Source organism: Nomia melanderi, chromosome 6 (assembly GCF_051020985.1).
Source record: "Nomia melanderi isolate GNS246 chromosome 6, iyNomMela1, whole genome shotgun sequence".
Lineage (NCBI taxonomy): Eukaryota > Metazoa > Arthropoda > Insecta > Hymenoptera > Halictidae > Nomia > Nomia melanderi.
The window spans coordinates 8,971,352-8,988,326 of record NC_135004.1 but is presented as its reverse complement, the minus strand read 5'-3'; the positions used below and the strand labels follow the sequence as shown (position 1 = coordinate 8,988,326).

At 33.0% G+C, this 16,975-nt stretch overlaps 1 protein-coding gene across 7 annotated transcripts; it reads right to left on the bottom strand.

The window, feature by feature from the left end:
- Nucleotides 1-125: 125 nt before the first annotated feature.
- LOC116433384 (Histone gene-specific Epigenetic Repressor in late S phase) lies at nucleotides 126-16,857 on the bottom strand. 7 transcript variants are annotated; one of them, XM_031991417.2, is made up of 12 exons: nucleotides 16,580-16,857; nucleotides 13,341-15,779; nucleotides 13,127-13,260; nucleotides 12,878-13,013; nucleotides 12,459-12,617; nucleotides 11,792-11,930; nucleotides 11,473-11,702; nucleotides 10,119-10,441; nucleotides 8,486-9,910; nucleotides 8,106-8,265; nucleotides 7,497-7,665; nucleotides 126-297 (listed from the first exon to the last, which is right to left on the bottom strand). In XM_031991417.2, the coding sequence occupies exons 2-12, from the start codon at nucleotides 15,637-15,639 to the stop codon at nucleotides 225-227; spliced, it is 5,247 nt and encodes a 1,748-aa protein (XP_031847277.2). In that variant the 5' UTR covers nucleotides 15,640-15,779; nucleotides 16,580-16,857; the 3' UTR covers nucleotides 126-224. The 7 variants fall into 7 exon arrangements, with proteins under 7 accessions (XP_031847277.2, XP_031847272.2, XP_031847276.2 ...); XM_031991412.2 differs by lacking the exon at nucleotides 126-297 and adding an exon at nucleotides 1,379-6,917; XM_031991416.2 differs by lacking the exon at nucleotides 126-297 and adding an exon at nucleotides 1,379-6,917 and having other exon boundaries at nucleotides 11,473-11,690.
- Between the last annotated feature and the right edge of the window lie 118 nt (nucleotides 16,858-16,975).

Below are 16,975 nucleotides of genomic sequence, written 5' to 3'. Positions count from 1 at the left end.
AAAAAATGGGCGAGATATTTAAGATGCTCAAGTTAGGTGAGAAACCCTGTATACGTGGTGGATGAATGTTGATGATGGTGAAAAAATAAAAATAATAAAAGGACAGTGGTGAAATAGAAACTCTCTATTTTTAAGTTAAATATATTATTATAACATTCCTGACGTGGCTGCTTCAAAATAAATATAAAATTTGGTTGCATAAGAAGTGTAGAGATCCATGAACCCTAGTTTATAACCCCTTGGGTGGTTCTGAAGTATCGAAGAGGTATCGTCATGTTCTCGATTACCTGCGTTGGGCTGCAACAATATCAAAAGAGTTTCAGACAAAATGATTGTAACATGTGTACTGTCTTTTCAAATATCTTTTAGATAACTGTAGTGAATATTACATAAGTACGACGACACGAATGAACTATTTTTTCTTGCTCTCATGGTAGGCCAAGTAAAAAGACAAATGTCGAAAGTGAAATAATAGCACAATTGCAAAATGTAAACATATATTTGAGTTAAAAAGGAACTTACGTGTTAGGTATGTTGTGATTAATAATGAGTAGAGCCACCTTTGTTTTCAACTACTTCAATCGCTAGTTTCGGCAATAATTTAAACACGATATATCACATCATACCTTATTTTTAGATATCATCGAATCGTATTTTGTTGGATGTTCAATGTTCGACTTATAATTAAGCATATTGGGAAGTTACTGAGTCAGTAATCAAAAAGTTCTTGATAAAAAGTGAAAGTAACAAAATTTGTAAAATTTCTCAAACAATTTGTTCCACAAATAGTTAAAATAAACGTGACATAGGAGTTCAAAGAATTTCTACATAAAAGGATTTCTGACAATGTTCCCATGAGTATCAGGAATGTCGGTGTATGTTATCAGTTGACTGCAGATTTTATGCACTCATAGACCGATGTGTGCATAAAAACACAACAACACGTAAACTCCATGAAAATTTTTGAAATTGAAAGTTTTTTATCATATTTATACCTTGTCAATATACTAAATAGTAGAGATAAACTACTATTTAATTCATATTTTTTTTTTTATTAAATAATGTAAAGAAATCTACATTTGCATAAAGATCCGCAGCCTGATCATCGGTAGAGGACTAACTCTGGAGGAGACTATTGGTGATTGGCTTCTATATATTGAAAGCTTTGATTCCAGACAAGAATTCTTAGTGTTTCTATTATCAGCCCTCATACAGGTTCACAAAAAGCTTAAGATAATGAAGGCAATGTCATCATCACCAAACGGTCGAGCATCTCTGTTCTCGGTCGCACGAAAAACCTGCGCGAAGGGTCTTCGCCAGAAATCGACTAACCCCGCGCGATGAAAGTCCACCGGATAAATCGTTCACAAAATGGAGGTTCTATTTTTTTTCTTTTCCTTTTTTTATTGAAGCGTGTTCGAAAACTTCAAGAGTTTTGCACTCGTGAAACGTTCACAGTGTAAAAGAGTATTTTTCATGGATCTCAGGCATGAATCTGCATATCTAAATCGCTGAAGATTTATCTTAACACTTAAATAACCGACATTGCGTTTTAACAATATTTCTCGGCTACCACTAAGTAACCAGTATTATATTTTTACAATCTGTAGTATTATACACTTACTACGTTGGTATTTTCGTCAAGTGAGTGAATCTTAAATTATCTCTTACAAGGATGTAAGTTAATTTCAATTAGGTTTTGGTCTCGCCTGTCGGTTACGTACCACAGCTGCAAATCAAATAACTGGTCTTGTAAGTGTTACATACTTTTTTGTCATTTGTAGATATTCTACTCGTCAGAGATAATGTACATGAATTTCATTAATTTATGAAAATGAAATATTTATAGCATGCTTTTTGATGGTATTTTGGCGATTTTATAAATGCCAATGAGTAGATCCATTCAGATCCTTTAATTAATTTTACTAGAAATACTTTCGAACGCATATTACCGTTCAAAAATATTTGATGAATTACAGTTTTTACAAAATAAAGGATGACAGACTGTTCATTTACAGTTTTTCTCTGATCATTTCTTCTCGATCGCATTAGCAAACTTTAAATAAAAAGCTCAAGATATATTTCGTTCGCTAAAAAAGATGAAAAAAAAATAATAAGCATAAGAATTTGCATAACAGCTTAAAATCAACTCGGATAGACACAGGCGCCGTTATCCGAAGATTAGTATTCCTCATAAAATAAAAATGTACACTTTCATCAATTCAAAAGTTAAAGATGAAAGCGTCATTTAGTTTCTTTAAAAATGAAACCATGATCAGAAAAAATTCCTCCTTCTGATTTGATTATTAACGGAGGACTACAGTCACGCGAAATAAAGTTACATGATTAATATCTCGATCATTCTGATAATATGTTTTAGATATATTACAAACATTATTCCTTTGCGAAATGGAGTTCACTTTAAAGTTCTTTTTAAGTTCCTTCCATTTCGCACGATAAAATTTGCAGGAACATATTGTTCGAACATCTTTCAAAGTCCGAATTGATCATACATAATACGCATATCCATGCCTGAAAACTGTAACGTACATCTTTTCACACTCAGCGCGTCTACAGCCACAAACCGTGAATTTTCCAAATACGCTCGATGAAAGTTCGCCGGTCACGTAGAATAAACAGAGGATATGCAAAGTTCTTTTTGTGCAATGTTCCCATATTAACCATCGTTGGAGTGTTATTTCGGACTTTCGCTTCATCATCTGCGCTACGAAGAGAAGCCGCCGTTTCGCTCTCCCTACCCCGTCGTCGAGAACGCGTTGGTCGCGGTGAGACCGCGCTTAGAAATTACACACAAATGCGAATTACACGATATCTATACGCCGCGACGGTTCGTTCGCCTAGTGAACAAATCTTTCGTTGTTCACCACGATAAAATGCATCGGCGCATCGTAGTCGCACACAAGATGCGATCCCACTTATGCGATAAAAATGAATACAAAACTATTTGTAATAGGTCGCGATAATAGTGTGACAGATCTACATGCGCCGTAAATATACCATCATAAACCAGCCGTATTTGATCGCTCTGTTTAGGTATGATCACGTCGATCACGCACTAAACGCGGAGAAACACAGGACGTGAATCATTTGTCTTTTTTGTTTTTGTTCGTTTTAATTTTAATACACGGCGCACGGCGATGCTCACACACGATTTTCCATCTACGTATGCACGTAGGTAATACTAACAAGACTTCTTACAGGAGACGCATCGTTCGCATATAATCGGTCGTTATAAATTAATAAATATAAAATATATTAAATCGTCAAGAAAACATTTTGAAAAATGAGAAGACATTTCGGTATTCATGCTTTTTTTTCTTCTTCCTCTTCTTTCCCTTTTTTTCTTTCGTTTCTACCTTAAACATATTTCCCTCGTCATTTTGCAACTTTTCAATTGTCATTTCCCTTATGTTCGTCGATTATCTTTTTTTCTCTTGTTCTTTTTTAATGACTTGTCTATGTTATGGTTTTCCTCGCATCGCATACACACGCATACACAGACAGGAACAATCACGGTCGCACTCCCTTTTCCCCTAACTATTCTACATATAATATTTCGTTCTATCGGAAATAACTTAGCGTCTATGTCCAATATATTAGATATTAAATAATAATCGTATCATCAATATATTAATTTTAAATAATATAATTTCTAACAAAACACCCGCCACTCAACAAATAATCAAAAATATACGTCGACGTTTATTTTATTTGGAATTTCAGTAAAAATAATTACGTCCTAAGGTTTCTACTCATTATTATAAATCCTCGTGTAATATAATTGTATTATTGGCTAACGTAAGGTTTACGTACTTCACGAATACGTTTCTTCTTTTTTCATTTTTTGGCATACTACGATGCGATACATTAACTATGCGCTAATGAATAATATGTGACTCGAAATGATGAAGATACAAGAGATTATATCATACAACCACATTTCTCCCTAACAAAATAGAGATCGTGATTTTTTCAAGAAGTTAAATAAAGCAATTAAGTGATCGTTACAAGAGATATACAAAGTGTGACGGGTTAGAACGTAAACACTATCTGAAAAATCCGATCGCCGCGATACCTATGTCGCAATAAGAAAAATTCATTCAAAATAAATTCTTTAAAAAAAAAAGAATAGAGAAGATACAATTTCGTCCTACGCAATAAATGTGAATTATCATTTTAAAGAGATCGAATTATATTTTTTTTACGATTCAATGTACTCGACAAAATCTGTCTTCGTTCAAAAGCGCAGAGGATGAAATTAACATTAAAGAATTTACGACGAAAGAAATAATTAAATATGTTCCGTAATATAGCAATTCTTTCAAGTTCGGGTTATAATAGAATCAATGAAAGCATAGAATTTGTAGATCTCACGTCAAACGTTGAAATGTCTTCCCGAATTAAGAACAGGTTACTTAATAAATTAAATTATTGCACTCCAAAGGACACCTGAATTAGTAAAAATTTGAAAGATACAAGCAACAAGAACCTTGCTTAAACATTAACAATTCAATGTAAAGAATACAAATATTACAATTTCGTTCTGATAAGTACAACATTAAAAAATAAAATTCCGGATAATGAACGAAATTTGATTAGTAAATTTTTATTTACTAATTACGTTTTTAAAAGAAGAAGGCAGTTTCTCAATAGCTAAAAATAAATTATATCATTTACGTGTAATAATAGTATACCTTAATAACTCACGTAAGTTAATTTTAATTTAAAATTAAGGTATAATGTCTAAAGTTCTTTTACTTTCCTATTTTCTCTTTTTATCTCATCTCCCTCAATTTATTTCTGTTAATGCATAAGAGCAAGGGATGTCTTCCTGGATCATAGTTTTATAGTTTCGATTGGTTATGTGTAATCGTACTGGCAAACAGCAAATTACTGACCGAAAATATCAGGAATTAGAAAATAAAACTAACAGAAAATTGAGTAGAGAAAAAATAAAAACTAATCAATCAACCTTGCCATCCTCAGTTTAGCCATCAAGTAACCTTCTAGCATTACGTATATCGAATAGTATAATCGATATAATACGTATATCAAAAATTGCAAACTTTAAGAAAACTAGTAAAACATTTATTCTGCTAGTGTAAAGAAAAACTGAACCTTGAAGATATTTTTGAATTGGTCTATGCCCTATCATTTTATCTTTTATAAGAACATATACACGAATGCATAAAACTGCATAAAGAGCTTCGTACGTGAACGTTAATCTGAATGTTCATAGATTAAATATAAATCTTTATGTGATTTCTGATTCTGATACTAAATTAATGTTATATAAATAATATTATATATTTTGACCCATTATTACAATTAATAATGTAACTCATTGTTCTCAAATAAAAAAGACAAGCTACAGCTAATTTTTGAAAATAAATCCAGTTTAAAAATTTCTATTATCATACAAGTCGATTCTTTCATTGATTCTAATATAGAATTTTTCTGATTTTCAAGAAAGACTTTCAAGTACGCAATGCATACTATTTCAGCAAAATTTCCATCGAATCAATTCCATTTCGCGACACTCCGTTATTAACGGTTGTTATTAGAAATGAAACTTACATTACTTATGCGTTATTAGAATAATGCATGTGCACGGGTCTCATGAACCACCGCAAGACATTGGAAGTGTTCTCTCATGTCGGAATTGGATTCATCTCGCCTTGATTTGCTTGCTTTGTCCGAAGAACACATCGCATACGTTACTATTTTCGCTAAATGGTCAAGTACCCCAGGCATTTGATTTCTACCTTGAAACTGTTCGAAGGTCCCCTCCAAGGAGGGCGCCATGATACATAGCATATACGTATTTGTATCTCCAATGTGAAAAATATTCATTTAAGTGTTATAAATACTATCTCACAAAAAATATGATTCTCTCTATAAAATTGTCAAATTCTATTATCTCCCTAAAAACGTATTGCGCTCGCGATAAAACAACCCGTATTGACGAAACAGTGATCGTGTCGTTTGCTCTTCGGTAGACGATTTTTGGACCCTTGTTAAGAGTCCCTTATAACAAGAACGCTGTCAACTGTGACAAATTTCCGATCACGTTTCCAGTGCTACAAAGCGTGTCCTACATATTTTTATGCTATTTTCATTGCATTGATTCGGAGATATGAGTTTCGAGATGTTTCCCCATCTGAATTGATTAAATAATTTATTAAAACTTTCTTATATCGCAAGTTAGAAACGTAGAAAATGAGTAAAGAAGCAATGTCTATCTCATAAGGTTACGAGTTTAAAACAATCCTCTTGTTATCCTTCCTTGCCTTTTTTTTTTGTAATACTTTAACGAATTTGAAAATTCAACATTCACTGTAACTATATCTTCTAAAAATCTGGAGCTTTTTACGTTCTCTTTAAGCATAGAACTTTATATGAGTTTTAATGTATACTTTGAAAAAAGACTGTGTAGAGGGCATAAACATATAAGAAATTGTATAATTCTGCCATAATCTGTTATTATAACAAAAGTAAACCTAAGTCTATAAAACGTTTCTGTACTTATGTATATATGTATATAAAGCTTTAAAATTCACCCAAAAAATTAATATAGACTTCTCCAAATAAAAATAAGTTAATAACGTGCAATTACGCTTGAAGGGAGACCTACGTCCAGTTTCAATTTAAACTGCAAACTTTGTGCATTCCATTGGTTCCTGTTCAAAGCGTTTTATAAAAAGTCGAGTCATCCAGGATTCTTAACAAGTTTTTTACCACGATAATCGTAAACGCGTCGACAGAACAGAACCATATCCGAGGACACTGGTATCGGAGGCTGCCGATTCTCTCGTGGATATAGTTGATCTCCCGGTGGAACTATTAAACCGGGACTCTCTAATCCCTCCTCGATTCTTCGTAAATTTTTACGGTACCTATAAATTATGTCAAGAATGCTTGTTGTCATAATTTGTATAACTATTGAAATACTAATTGAGAAGTCTATCATTGTCAATTGCTTTTAATAGCATTAACGTTTATAAGTATTAACAGTGGTAGAATATTTTCTCTTTTTTTATAGATTTCACATGATATATATTAACCCTAGAAAATCTAGAGGAAAGAATTTTACGAACCCACCAGTTGCAAAACATGAAAGATGTATTATTTTCTTTATATGAAATGATTAAAAAATAATAACGACAAATATCATTTTTCGGAAATACAATTTCTGGGGTTAACACTTAGTTATTCGTGCGCGCCGTGCTTAACTATTCCTATGGTATTCATCGTGCATTTTTCGCAAGAAACGCGTAGTAATCTTGAATTGCTAACAATTCTAGTTCAAAACCAGATTAAATAACAGAAGTAAATAATTTAAAAAGTAACACGTTGCTAAAGGAAGTGAAAGATCTCCCTAATTGGTCATGCAACGATCTGTTCGAAAACAGGGAGATTTTTCCATTTACTTAGTAATATGTTAATAAGATTATTTTTACAAAATACTAACTCACCGACAATATTCATTGAATGTCAAAATATAACATTTATCTTCTATACACGCAACACTGTTTGCATCCCGATGTCGAGAAGCGAATACCTCGTCCTCGGTGTCGTATTGAGTTCTACCTTGCTCGGTATGCTCTGGTCTATAGTACCACAACAACGAAAACATCATTTCACCTACAACAAAATGCTTATTTTTATCTTCTTAGTATTCTTGTAAAAGTGTAACCCAATGCCGTCCAGTGTGAGTCCTCCCAATTGGGTATTACAATCATGCGTTCACCTTACAAGAGGAAAAACCCAAGATGTAAATCTCTAAATTTTTATCAAATTTAGCAAAAAAGTAAAACATTTTGCCAAATTGCAAAACATTTATCTTCTACCACTATATCAAAATCGATAAAAATTAAGACTATTATTATTATCATTATTTATGCCATGGTAGGAGTCTGAACCCCATGTGAATACATGACCAAAAGAAATATTCTTAAATGAGTAACAAACAGAAATTTTTATCCTTCATTTGTCATTGAGAGACTTCTAGTTTGTTAAAAATTTTGTTTATTTTCTCGATTCATGGATAGCACTGTCATAAAGCGTTACATATGAAAATATACCATCGTCCGGGTTTTCCCATAACGCGGCAATTTTTGCTACAAATGGCAAATCAGCTTTCCGTGGACCACTCTTTAATAAAACACAATCACGAGGTCTTAAAACGTCACCACTCTCGTGTTTCATACTCGCGTAACATCGACGTATAGCAGATTCTTCGTTCTAGAAATAATAAAAAATTAATTAATTGAACCAGTCACTATTATTTGTACTCTAAACTTATCAAATTCAAGAGGCTGCTCAGAATCACTTTTCTATAATATTACTTTCAATTTAATGTAATTTTGCTTTTTGTAACTAAAAGATACGTAAATGTTTATAACTTCTCTGTAATCTTGAACAGCTATTTGACTTTAATTCAATATAAGAAACATGTTTATACCGTTAAATAAACTTTGGCTTCAAACGGATCGCCCTCCCAACTCCAACCATTACTCCACTTGGGTTTTAAAAATGTTTTTCTAGTTAGCAATAAATTTTCATTTCCTATTACATATTCTTCAACTTTGGTGGTTGATTTTTTTATAGTTACTTTTTTCGTACTTTTTCGCTTCTTTTTAATCAAAGCTGGTTTTTTAATAGTCTCATTAATATTCTTTATTTTAGATTTTGTTGTACTCTCATGCTTTTTACCATTATCCTTTGTTTTCACTTCGTGAACTTTGGATTTACTCTTCGCTTTACATTTATTTTTATCGTGTGATTTTGACTTTGTTCGTGTGTCAGTTTTACTTTTAGAATGACCGCTTTTTGAAATTACTTTTGATAATTTCTCCGATGCTAGATTTTTAACTAAATCAACTTTTTTAACTACCTTTTTCACTGCAGATAACAGATTCACTTCTTTCTTTGTTTTATCAGGCTTTTCTGTAATTTTATTCTTGCGATCTCTTTTTTGTGTCATCTGCAAGCTTTGTTGTATAACATTATTAATGGTTTCCATGATAGAGTTATCACTGATACCATGTTTAAAACAATTTGAGATATTGTTACTTGTACTTTGCTTAGAAGTCTTTGACTTTTTCATTGCATTTTCACCAGAAGTTGAATGATCTATTTTTCGCTTTTGATTCTGATTATCTTTTTTAGGCTGTTTTTTCTTTGATATACATGCATCGTTCACATCAGCCTTTTTAATCAGAGATAGAATTGGTATAGAAATTTTAGATGAAAAATCACTACTATTCAAATCCTGGGAAGAACCAACAGAAAGAGTCCTTTTATTCATTTTCCTCTTTTTTCTACTATCGGATAAGCTATCTAAAGATAATTTTCTCTTTGTTACTTTTTGACACTTCGGTTGTTCCTCTTCCACTTCTGTTTTTTCTATGCCTTCTTTTTCTATAGATTCTTCGATAGTTTCTTGTACTGTTGGTTCGTAATCAGGTTTTTTCCAATTTTCACTCTCAATCACAACAACATCGTTTAACTCCTCTTTAACGTCAGTATCTGTATCCAATTTATCATCTAATAATATACCGGAATCCTTGTCAATTTCTAGAATAGCCATTTGACCTTCCTTCATACATTGTTCACATTTCATTATATCACACTTGTAATCTGATTCACACTTAACATTACAATTTGCGACACAGGTTAAGTTATCGCCCATTTCTACGCTACAAGATTCGCACTTCACATTGTTATTTTCTAATTTAAATGTGTGAAACTTGTTACTTGGACAAGTTGTCACTGTTAGTTTCTCAGTAGGAGAGAGGGTTTCCATTTTAACTTCGCAGGTTGATGTACAGGCACGTTTCTGACATCCACACTTTTGCAACTTGTCCTCCATAGAATTCTCTTCACCCTAAAAGAAACAGTAGACGTTTAACTTAATCGATAAATCATCTTCCAGGCTATAAGACCTAAGGTTACAATTAAAATGTATAATAAAAACTATTTTTCAAAGAGATTAGCTCTGTGAAATGCGTGCACCAAGTAATCTAATTCGTTTTCCTTAAATGAAACTGTCAAAGTCGTATGTCTATCATAAAATAAATAGATTAATGTCATACCTTATCTTTACAGTCCGAGTCCTGAGGGCGATTATGTCCACCGACTAGATTATGAGACGGAGGGACCGACGGTTGGTTCTGATTCAGGTTGCGATGAGTGTTAAGTTGGACGCGATCCGTATCCCAGGCATTGGCACCATGAGGAGGCGCTAGCCCGGCTAGCCCCCTCGCCGGCGAGGGCGGACCTACCAAAGCACTGGGCGGCAATGACAGACCGGTCCCCGATACCACTGGCGCTCCCTTACCATTACCAATAAGGGGCCCAGTATCCACGTTTTTTGGACAAGATTGCATCGGGCATGGGCAACCCTGAAAGGCTGCATCTAAAATAAATTATTAAATGTTTCTCTCATTTATTTTTATTATTCGTGCAATTAAACTACTCATACAATGATTGTAATATATGTAGGAACAGAAAACTGCAACAAAAGCGACGATCACCCGCCATCAAAAGGGGTGTCGATTAGTTGCAAGGAAGTACCTACATTGTATTACTTAATTTCATAAGGTATAAATGGACGATTATGTGGGCATGTGGTTGGTGTCGTCTCGCGATAGAGTGGCTCCGGTATGTTTAGGAAAAGTATGACTGCAAACAGGATGATTTCGAATAGCTGGAGGGATGTGAAGCAAGAATGCTTGGAACCGAACAACTGAGCGGTGAGAATGAAACAATTAGTAAAGCGTATACGTGACTACGAGAATTTCAGCTATGGATGCAAGGGACAGAATACAAGTGAGGAGGAATGCGCGTGGAAAGGAGGGAAAGAGAATGAGGATGAATGATAAGAGTGCGTGCAAGTTTGACGGCAAAGTAGTAATAGACAGTCTGGAGAACAGTCTATGAGAGTCGAGAAAGCGAACGAGTATTAAGAGTGAATCATCTGCGAACGTCAGCGGGTGTACACATATTTTTTGTTCTTTTAATATTTTAAAACTTTTTGTTAAACATTAAAAGTACTGCTACATTGTCCCAACCCTACATATATCTTTAATTATACAACAACAGGTATCTAAAATTATTTAAACTTAATTTAATTTAATTTAATTATATTGAAAGTTTTCATTTACAGAAAGAACATCTTAAAATTACGAATTGTAGAACCATGAGAATGAATTTAAAAGATTAGTTCTAAAAAGTAGAATTTGCAATGTAGTACTATTGAATAAAAACATTTAAACGGAAAGAAAACTAAGAAATGCTAAATGAAATATGGAGTTCAATTAAATTAGTCACGTAGATTAGTTACAATCGAATTGCCATCTTAATTTACACTAATACTGCTAAAAGTATTCTGTGAAAAAGCGATGAACTACACTAAGAAAATGTAAAGTAAATAATTACAATACTTACGATCTACAAAAGGTCTTCCTTGCGAATGCAAGTACGCTGGATTAGGTGGAGGTGGAGGCGGTGGAGGAGGTGGCGGATATCCTCCATAATACGGGGGCAGAGGATATTCACCAGGTGGCGGTGGAGGTGGTTGGTAGTCAACAACTGCTGGCCCACCTGCGGTAGCACCACTTCCGGGGCCACCACCTCCGCTGGATTCCTGATATCCATAATACTGCCTGAAAATATACCTGTTTTAAGGCAAGTCAAAAAAAAAAATGAACTTTTATTACTATTGTTTCTCCAAATTGTAAATAGAGAAATAATATATTTGTTATACCTTCTGTAAGTTGGTGCATATTTGTAGTAAGGCGGTGGATGAGCATGTGGATGAGTGTAGGCTGAAGGATAACACAAATCTGCATACTGCGGTGGTGTACCATAGTATTGAGGACAATATGCCCTATAAAATCCACCTCCTGAAATGAATCATTAAACATTTAATCTTACCTAGTATATTACAACATCTTTCATTTCTATCAGAACTATAAATCAATATTTAAACAGAACATTGTATACTTTCTTTTGAACTTTCAAAATTATACATTTCCATTTTTCACAAACATATGACAAAAAAGACGAACCTACTTTATAAATTGACATTGTTTAAATGATCGTATTAGTTAAAATATTAAATTTCAACAGATTTAATTGAACAATTTATACCAGAGAAAAATAGTTATTTTACATAATCATAGTACATTAAAAGAACCTATCTTCCTTAATTATTTCAAAATGTTGATATCATATTATATATTTATCAGTTTGAAAAAGATAATTCAGAAAACTTTTTTTCGTTAAAGATATTAATTATAATTATTTTATTTAAATGCTTATATATTTAATAATAATATATATATATAATTAAGAAAATAACTTGGAAAATTTGATTTAACATAAGTAACTTGAAAATTAATCAAGATATACATTATATTTTAATCATATACCTGTGCTACTTGTCCCTCCAGAAGTTGTTGAAGTTGCTACTAAATCATCTGATCCTTCAGAATTTTGAGGAGGTGTAGGAGTTGGTTCTGGAGGTGGTCCTTTTATTGGTGGTAATGTTGGTGGATGCTGTATCAGTGGTCCAGCTGGCTGATAATACCCTGATAACAAAACATAAAAAATTGTGCAAAAATTATTGACATAGTAATACTACAAAAATATTTTAAACATTTATTATAAAAATATTAATCGTCAGAAATTAATCGGCTATATGATACTTCAGAATTTTTAGTAAATTTATTCAATATAATAAAGTGTTTGAAGTATTTAGTAATTATTACTTGTTTATTAAATTTCCTCGCATATCGTTTGTTATATTTAGTATATGTTCTCTTCAAATTATACATTATAGTTAACTTACCATGTTGGTGTGGAGCTGAGAATGCTGAATGTCTCCTAGGTGACATGTTTGGATGATTGCCTTGACTACCTGGTGGTTGCATTGATGATAATGCTCCTAATGGAGTATATGATTTGCAAGGTTGCTCCAACTTTTGCTATTATAAAAAAGAAATATTTGACGACATGATAATAACAAGTACAGTTTCTAATTAATTTATAATACATTTCTGGAATCAGAATTTTCACTGATCAGATATGAAAAACTGACCTGATCATGTAGTTCAGTAGCAACTGCAGTAGCTGCAGTTTGAGTGTGACTGGTTGAACTTATTCTATACTGCATACCAGCAATGCTACAGAACCCTTCGTGATGCGTAGATCGAGTTTGATTAACATACACGCCTTTAAACAAAAGTTTATTTTAATAAATTATAAGCACATGCAAAGATAGATAAGAAACTAATACAATATAAGTATAATACCAGTAATAGTAACATCTGTATCTTGATTTACAATAACAAGCTTATTAGATGGCTTTAAGACATCATCCTGTTCAGTGTTTTGCCTTGACTTTCGCTTCTCAACATCGGAATCATTTTGTTTCCGTTTTCTAATCATTTCCATCTCTGAATCACTAGAAGTATCAGAGCTACTACTGCAACGATTTTTCTCATCTGAGTAAGAAGCAGCCAAAATTGCTGCAGCATTTAGACTTGCCATTCTCTTACAAACCACCATATCTTTGAAATCCATTACTTCTTCATTTCTCTTTCTGCGTTTAATTGTTTTTTTCTTGGTATATTCAATATTTTTTTCTTGTTCACAATCATCATCGGAAGAGGATGACGACGAAGAACTCTCTATCATATCCCAATGCTTGCCGCGTAATCCTGGAACATTTCTGAGTTTCCTTTTTGGAACATTTTCTTCTCCTTTACTTTCTATTTTCTTTTCTTTTTCCTTACGAACAGGTTCTTCTTTTTCTTCTTTAGCTTTTTTCTGTTTCTCTTTCTCAGGTTTTGGTTTACAGAAACCTCCAAGATAAACACCACCAGTTTCATTCTCATATAAACAATGCACTTTAGCCAATGCATTTAAAGAAGCCACTCTATGTCGTTTTGGTCCACTCCAGAAGCCAAATAATCTCATTCGTCGAACGCGTTCATCGGATGGTGAACTAGCTCTTTCTTTTTTCTTTATATCCTTTTGTTTGTTTCTCTTTATCTCATCACTACTTTCGTTTTCTGAATCTGATGACAAAGCATTACCACTTGAATTTTCGCTATTAATTGCTTCTTCTTTTAGATTAGTGTCAGTTACATTCTCACTATCAATCTGTTCTTGTTTGGAAGAAACACTATCGCTTGGACTATCTTCACAAACTTTGATCTGTTTAATGGATTCCTCGGAAGATGTTTCTTCGGAAGAAGAAAGTATTTGATTAGTGCTCTCTCCTTGTGCTTTTATAACTTTCTTTTTTATTACCTTTTTAGCAATTTTTGAATTACTTTTCACAGATTTTTTAATATCTGGTGATTTTGACTGTAATAGTTCTTCTTTATTACTTTTATCTAGATCCTTAATTTCTTCTGCTTCACTTTTTATATCATTCATTTCAGCTTCCTCGTTCAAGTCATCTTTACTTATAATCTTTTTCTGTTCATTTAGTGGTTTTTCTGTTTCTTTTACATCCATTTTCTTTTTAGGTATAACTTTCTCTACCAATGTTTTAAGCTTGTCATCTTTCTTTAATGCACTGCTTATTTTACTATTTTTTGAAGACAACTTAGCTTTCATATGTTTTCTTAACTTTGGCTTTTTCTCTTGCATGGTTTTATTTTTAGAAATATTAACACTTTTCTTTTTTGTCTTTTTCATTGCTTCATCTTCACTGACTGATGTTTCTTCATCTTTCACTATTTTGTTTAATTTCATTTTTTTATCCACGAATTTTTGAACTACAGATATATGTGACTTTTTCGTTAAGATGGTTTTTCTAGAAATGCCCTTTTTTTGCAGCGATTTTGTTTTACTACTCTTTTTTGTTCTTGTTAGCGAACCTTTACTATTTATTGTACCCTTTTCAAGGAGCTTCTTACGTTCCGACTTTTTATCTTTTATCACAGAAATCTTTACATTTTCCTTGAAATCTGACTTAACTGGTTTTCCATCCTTCTTTTTGTCATCTTTGCATTTCTTCTTAGGAATGGAACAAAGAATATCCAACTTTTCCTCATGAAAATTATTCTCCTCTGGAATACTTTGGAGTTTCGTTTGATCCTCCATATTCTCATCTTCGAGTTTTCCACTTTTTTTCTTATCTTCCACTTTTTCCACCTTTTTCTTATTTTCTATTATCTGCTTCTCCACTTTTGTTTTCTCCTCTATTTTTTGTACTTTCTTCTTCTCTGTTATTTCATGAGTACATTCGTCAATGACTTTTTCATCCGCTTTGTCTAATTTCCTCTCTTCCACTTTGTCAAACTTCCTTTCTGGATCTTTAACACACTTCTTTTTCTCGTCCATTTTTTCTGACTTCTCTTTCCGTTTCTCTTCAATTTTCTTCTTATCTTCTATCTTCTTCTTCTCCTCAGCCTTCTCAGATTTTTTCTTATCGTTCTCCATCTTTCTTTTTGTATCATCTATCATTTCAGGCTTCTTAGGCTTTTTCTCTTTCCTCACATCGGATACTGCTTTCTCTAAAAATGCGCGACGTTTTTTAGCAATTGTTGGCACTTTGGTTGCCTTCCTGGCAACCATCGCCTTTTTTTGTGTTTTCATTGTGACTGTTTTCTTTACATTTTCAGCTTGACAAAAATATGCTCAAAGTTGACAAAAGTCCTGAGCAAACAATTAAGACTACCTAACTGCCATTGTAGAGCTTAATGAAATATTGTAACTTCCACCAAAGCTGATTGTATCTGCAAATAATACAAGGAAATATAATATTATAAAACATCTGTGATAATAAAATCATATACTGTATGTAAATATAAAATGGACTACTTTTGTAACCTACTTTTCAAAGTAACATTTTTGTCACATTAATAACAAAAAATCAATATTCGAAATATGCGAAATATTTTTATAACGTCAGAATAATTAGATTCACTCTCGTTTTGTTTTGTGAAAATACCAAAAGAATGACTAATTGGTATTGATATTTTCTGGGAACAAAATACTCTTATCGCTCGAAGTACTAGTAAAATCAAAAAAATCTACGTTCTATTATGATAAATAAAATATACGAAGTCTACAAAAATGAATAAATAAAATATAATTTCGATCGAGAGAGTTGGATGCGCGCACTTTCATCGACTTGTTGACAAATCGATCCCTTTAAATCTCACTGTTCACATCGTTTAACATACATTAGAGAAATTTGATGTTCGAGATATCCGTTTATGTTTCCTTTATATTTCGATGGAAAAGATTACTTCATTTTCACACAAAAACATAGTATTCGTGTTGTAAGCAGAGAAATTAAAAGGACAAGGACACCAGGATACCTTTTAAATGTATCCGTAGATGGCCACAAGTGGCTAACATAAACTAAGTCTACTGATCGATGAATTTGTCACGTACGAATTTCTACCAGGCTCGTACTCTATTACGAAAGCCACAAACAATATATTCTCACAAAAATATTTTCTGTATTTGAAACACAAATATAATCGAAAAATAAACCGAAAATATATAATGATATATAATTTATGTTTACCTCTAGCGAGCCCTTTTGTTCCTACACACGGCCCGCGAACGCTTTTTTAAACGATAAATTAATACACCAATGCAGTTGACTAGTCTGATGACTTTTCACTCAAACGCGTCACTAGGGAGGACAATAACACGATTACTTTCCAAATACTTTCCGTCCGAGTACGCGAAGCTTAACACGGACTTCGCATTTCTTTCGCCCAAAACACGTATCTCACTCGACGTCCCTGCCCTTTTACCGTTGCCTTGTCGGCCATTTTCTTCCTCGCGCCGCCCCCCCACTCTTCCTCTCATCTATCCAAATAGCAAGTATTCTCCATCGTTTTCTCAAAGATATCCGCTAGATGGACTTACTCCTCTGCCGCCAGAAGAAGAAAAACGTTATTTATAATTTACCAAA

Bases quoted from the DNA above. Each gene is read 5' to 3' on its own strand.
- LOC116433384 (XM_031991412.2), bottom strand. From the start codon at position 15,639: ATGAAAACACAAAAAAAGGCGATGGTTGCCAGGAAGGCAACCAAAGTG. The intron at 12,618-12,877 runs GTAAGTTAACTA...TTTTGTTATCAG, and splicing joins CTCAGCTCCACACCAACATG to GGTATTATCAGCCAGCTGGA. The intron at 11,703-11,791 runs GTATAACAAATA...GCCTTAAAACAG, and splicing joins TATGCACCAACTTACAGAAG to GTATATTTTCAGGCAGTATT.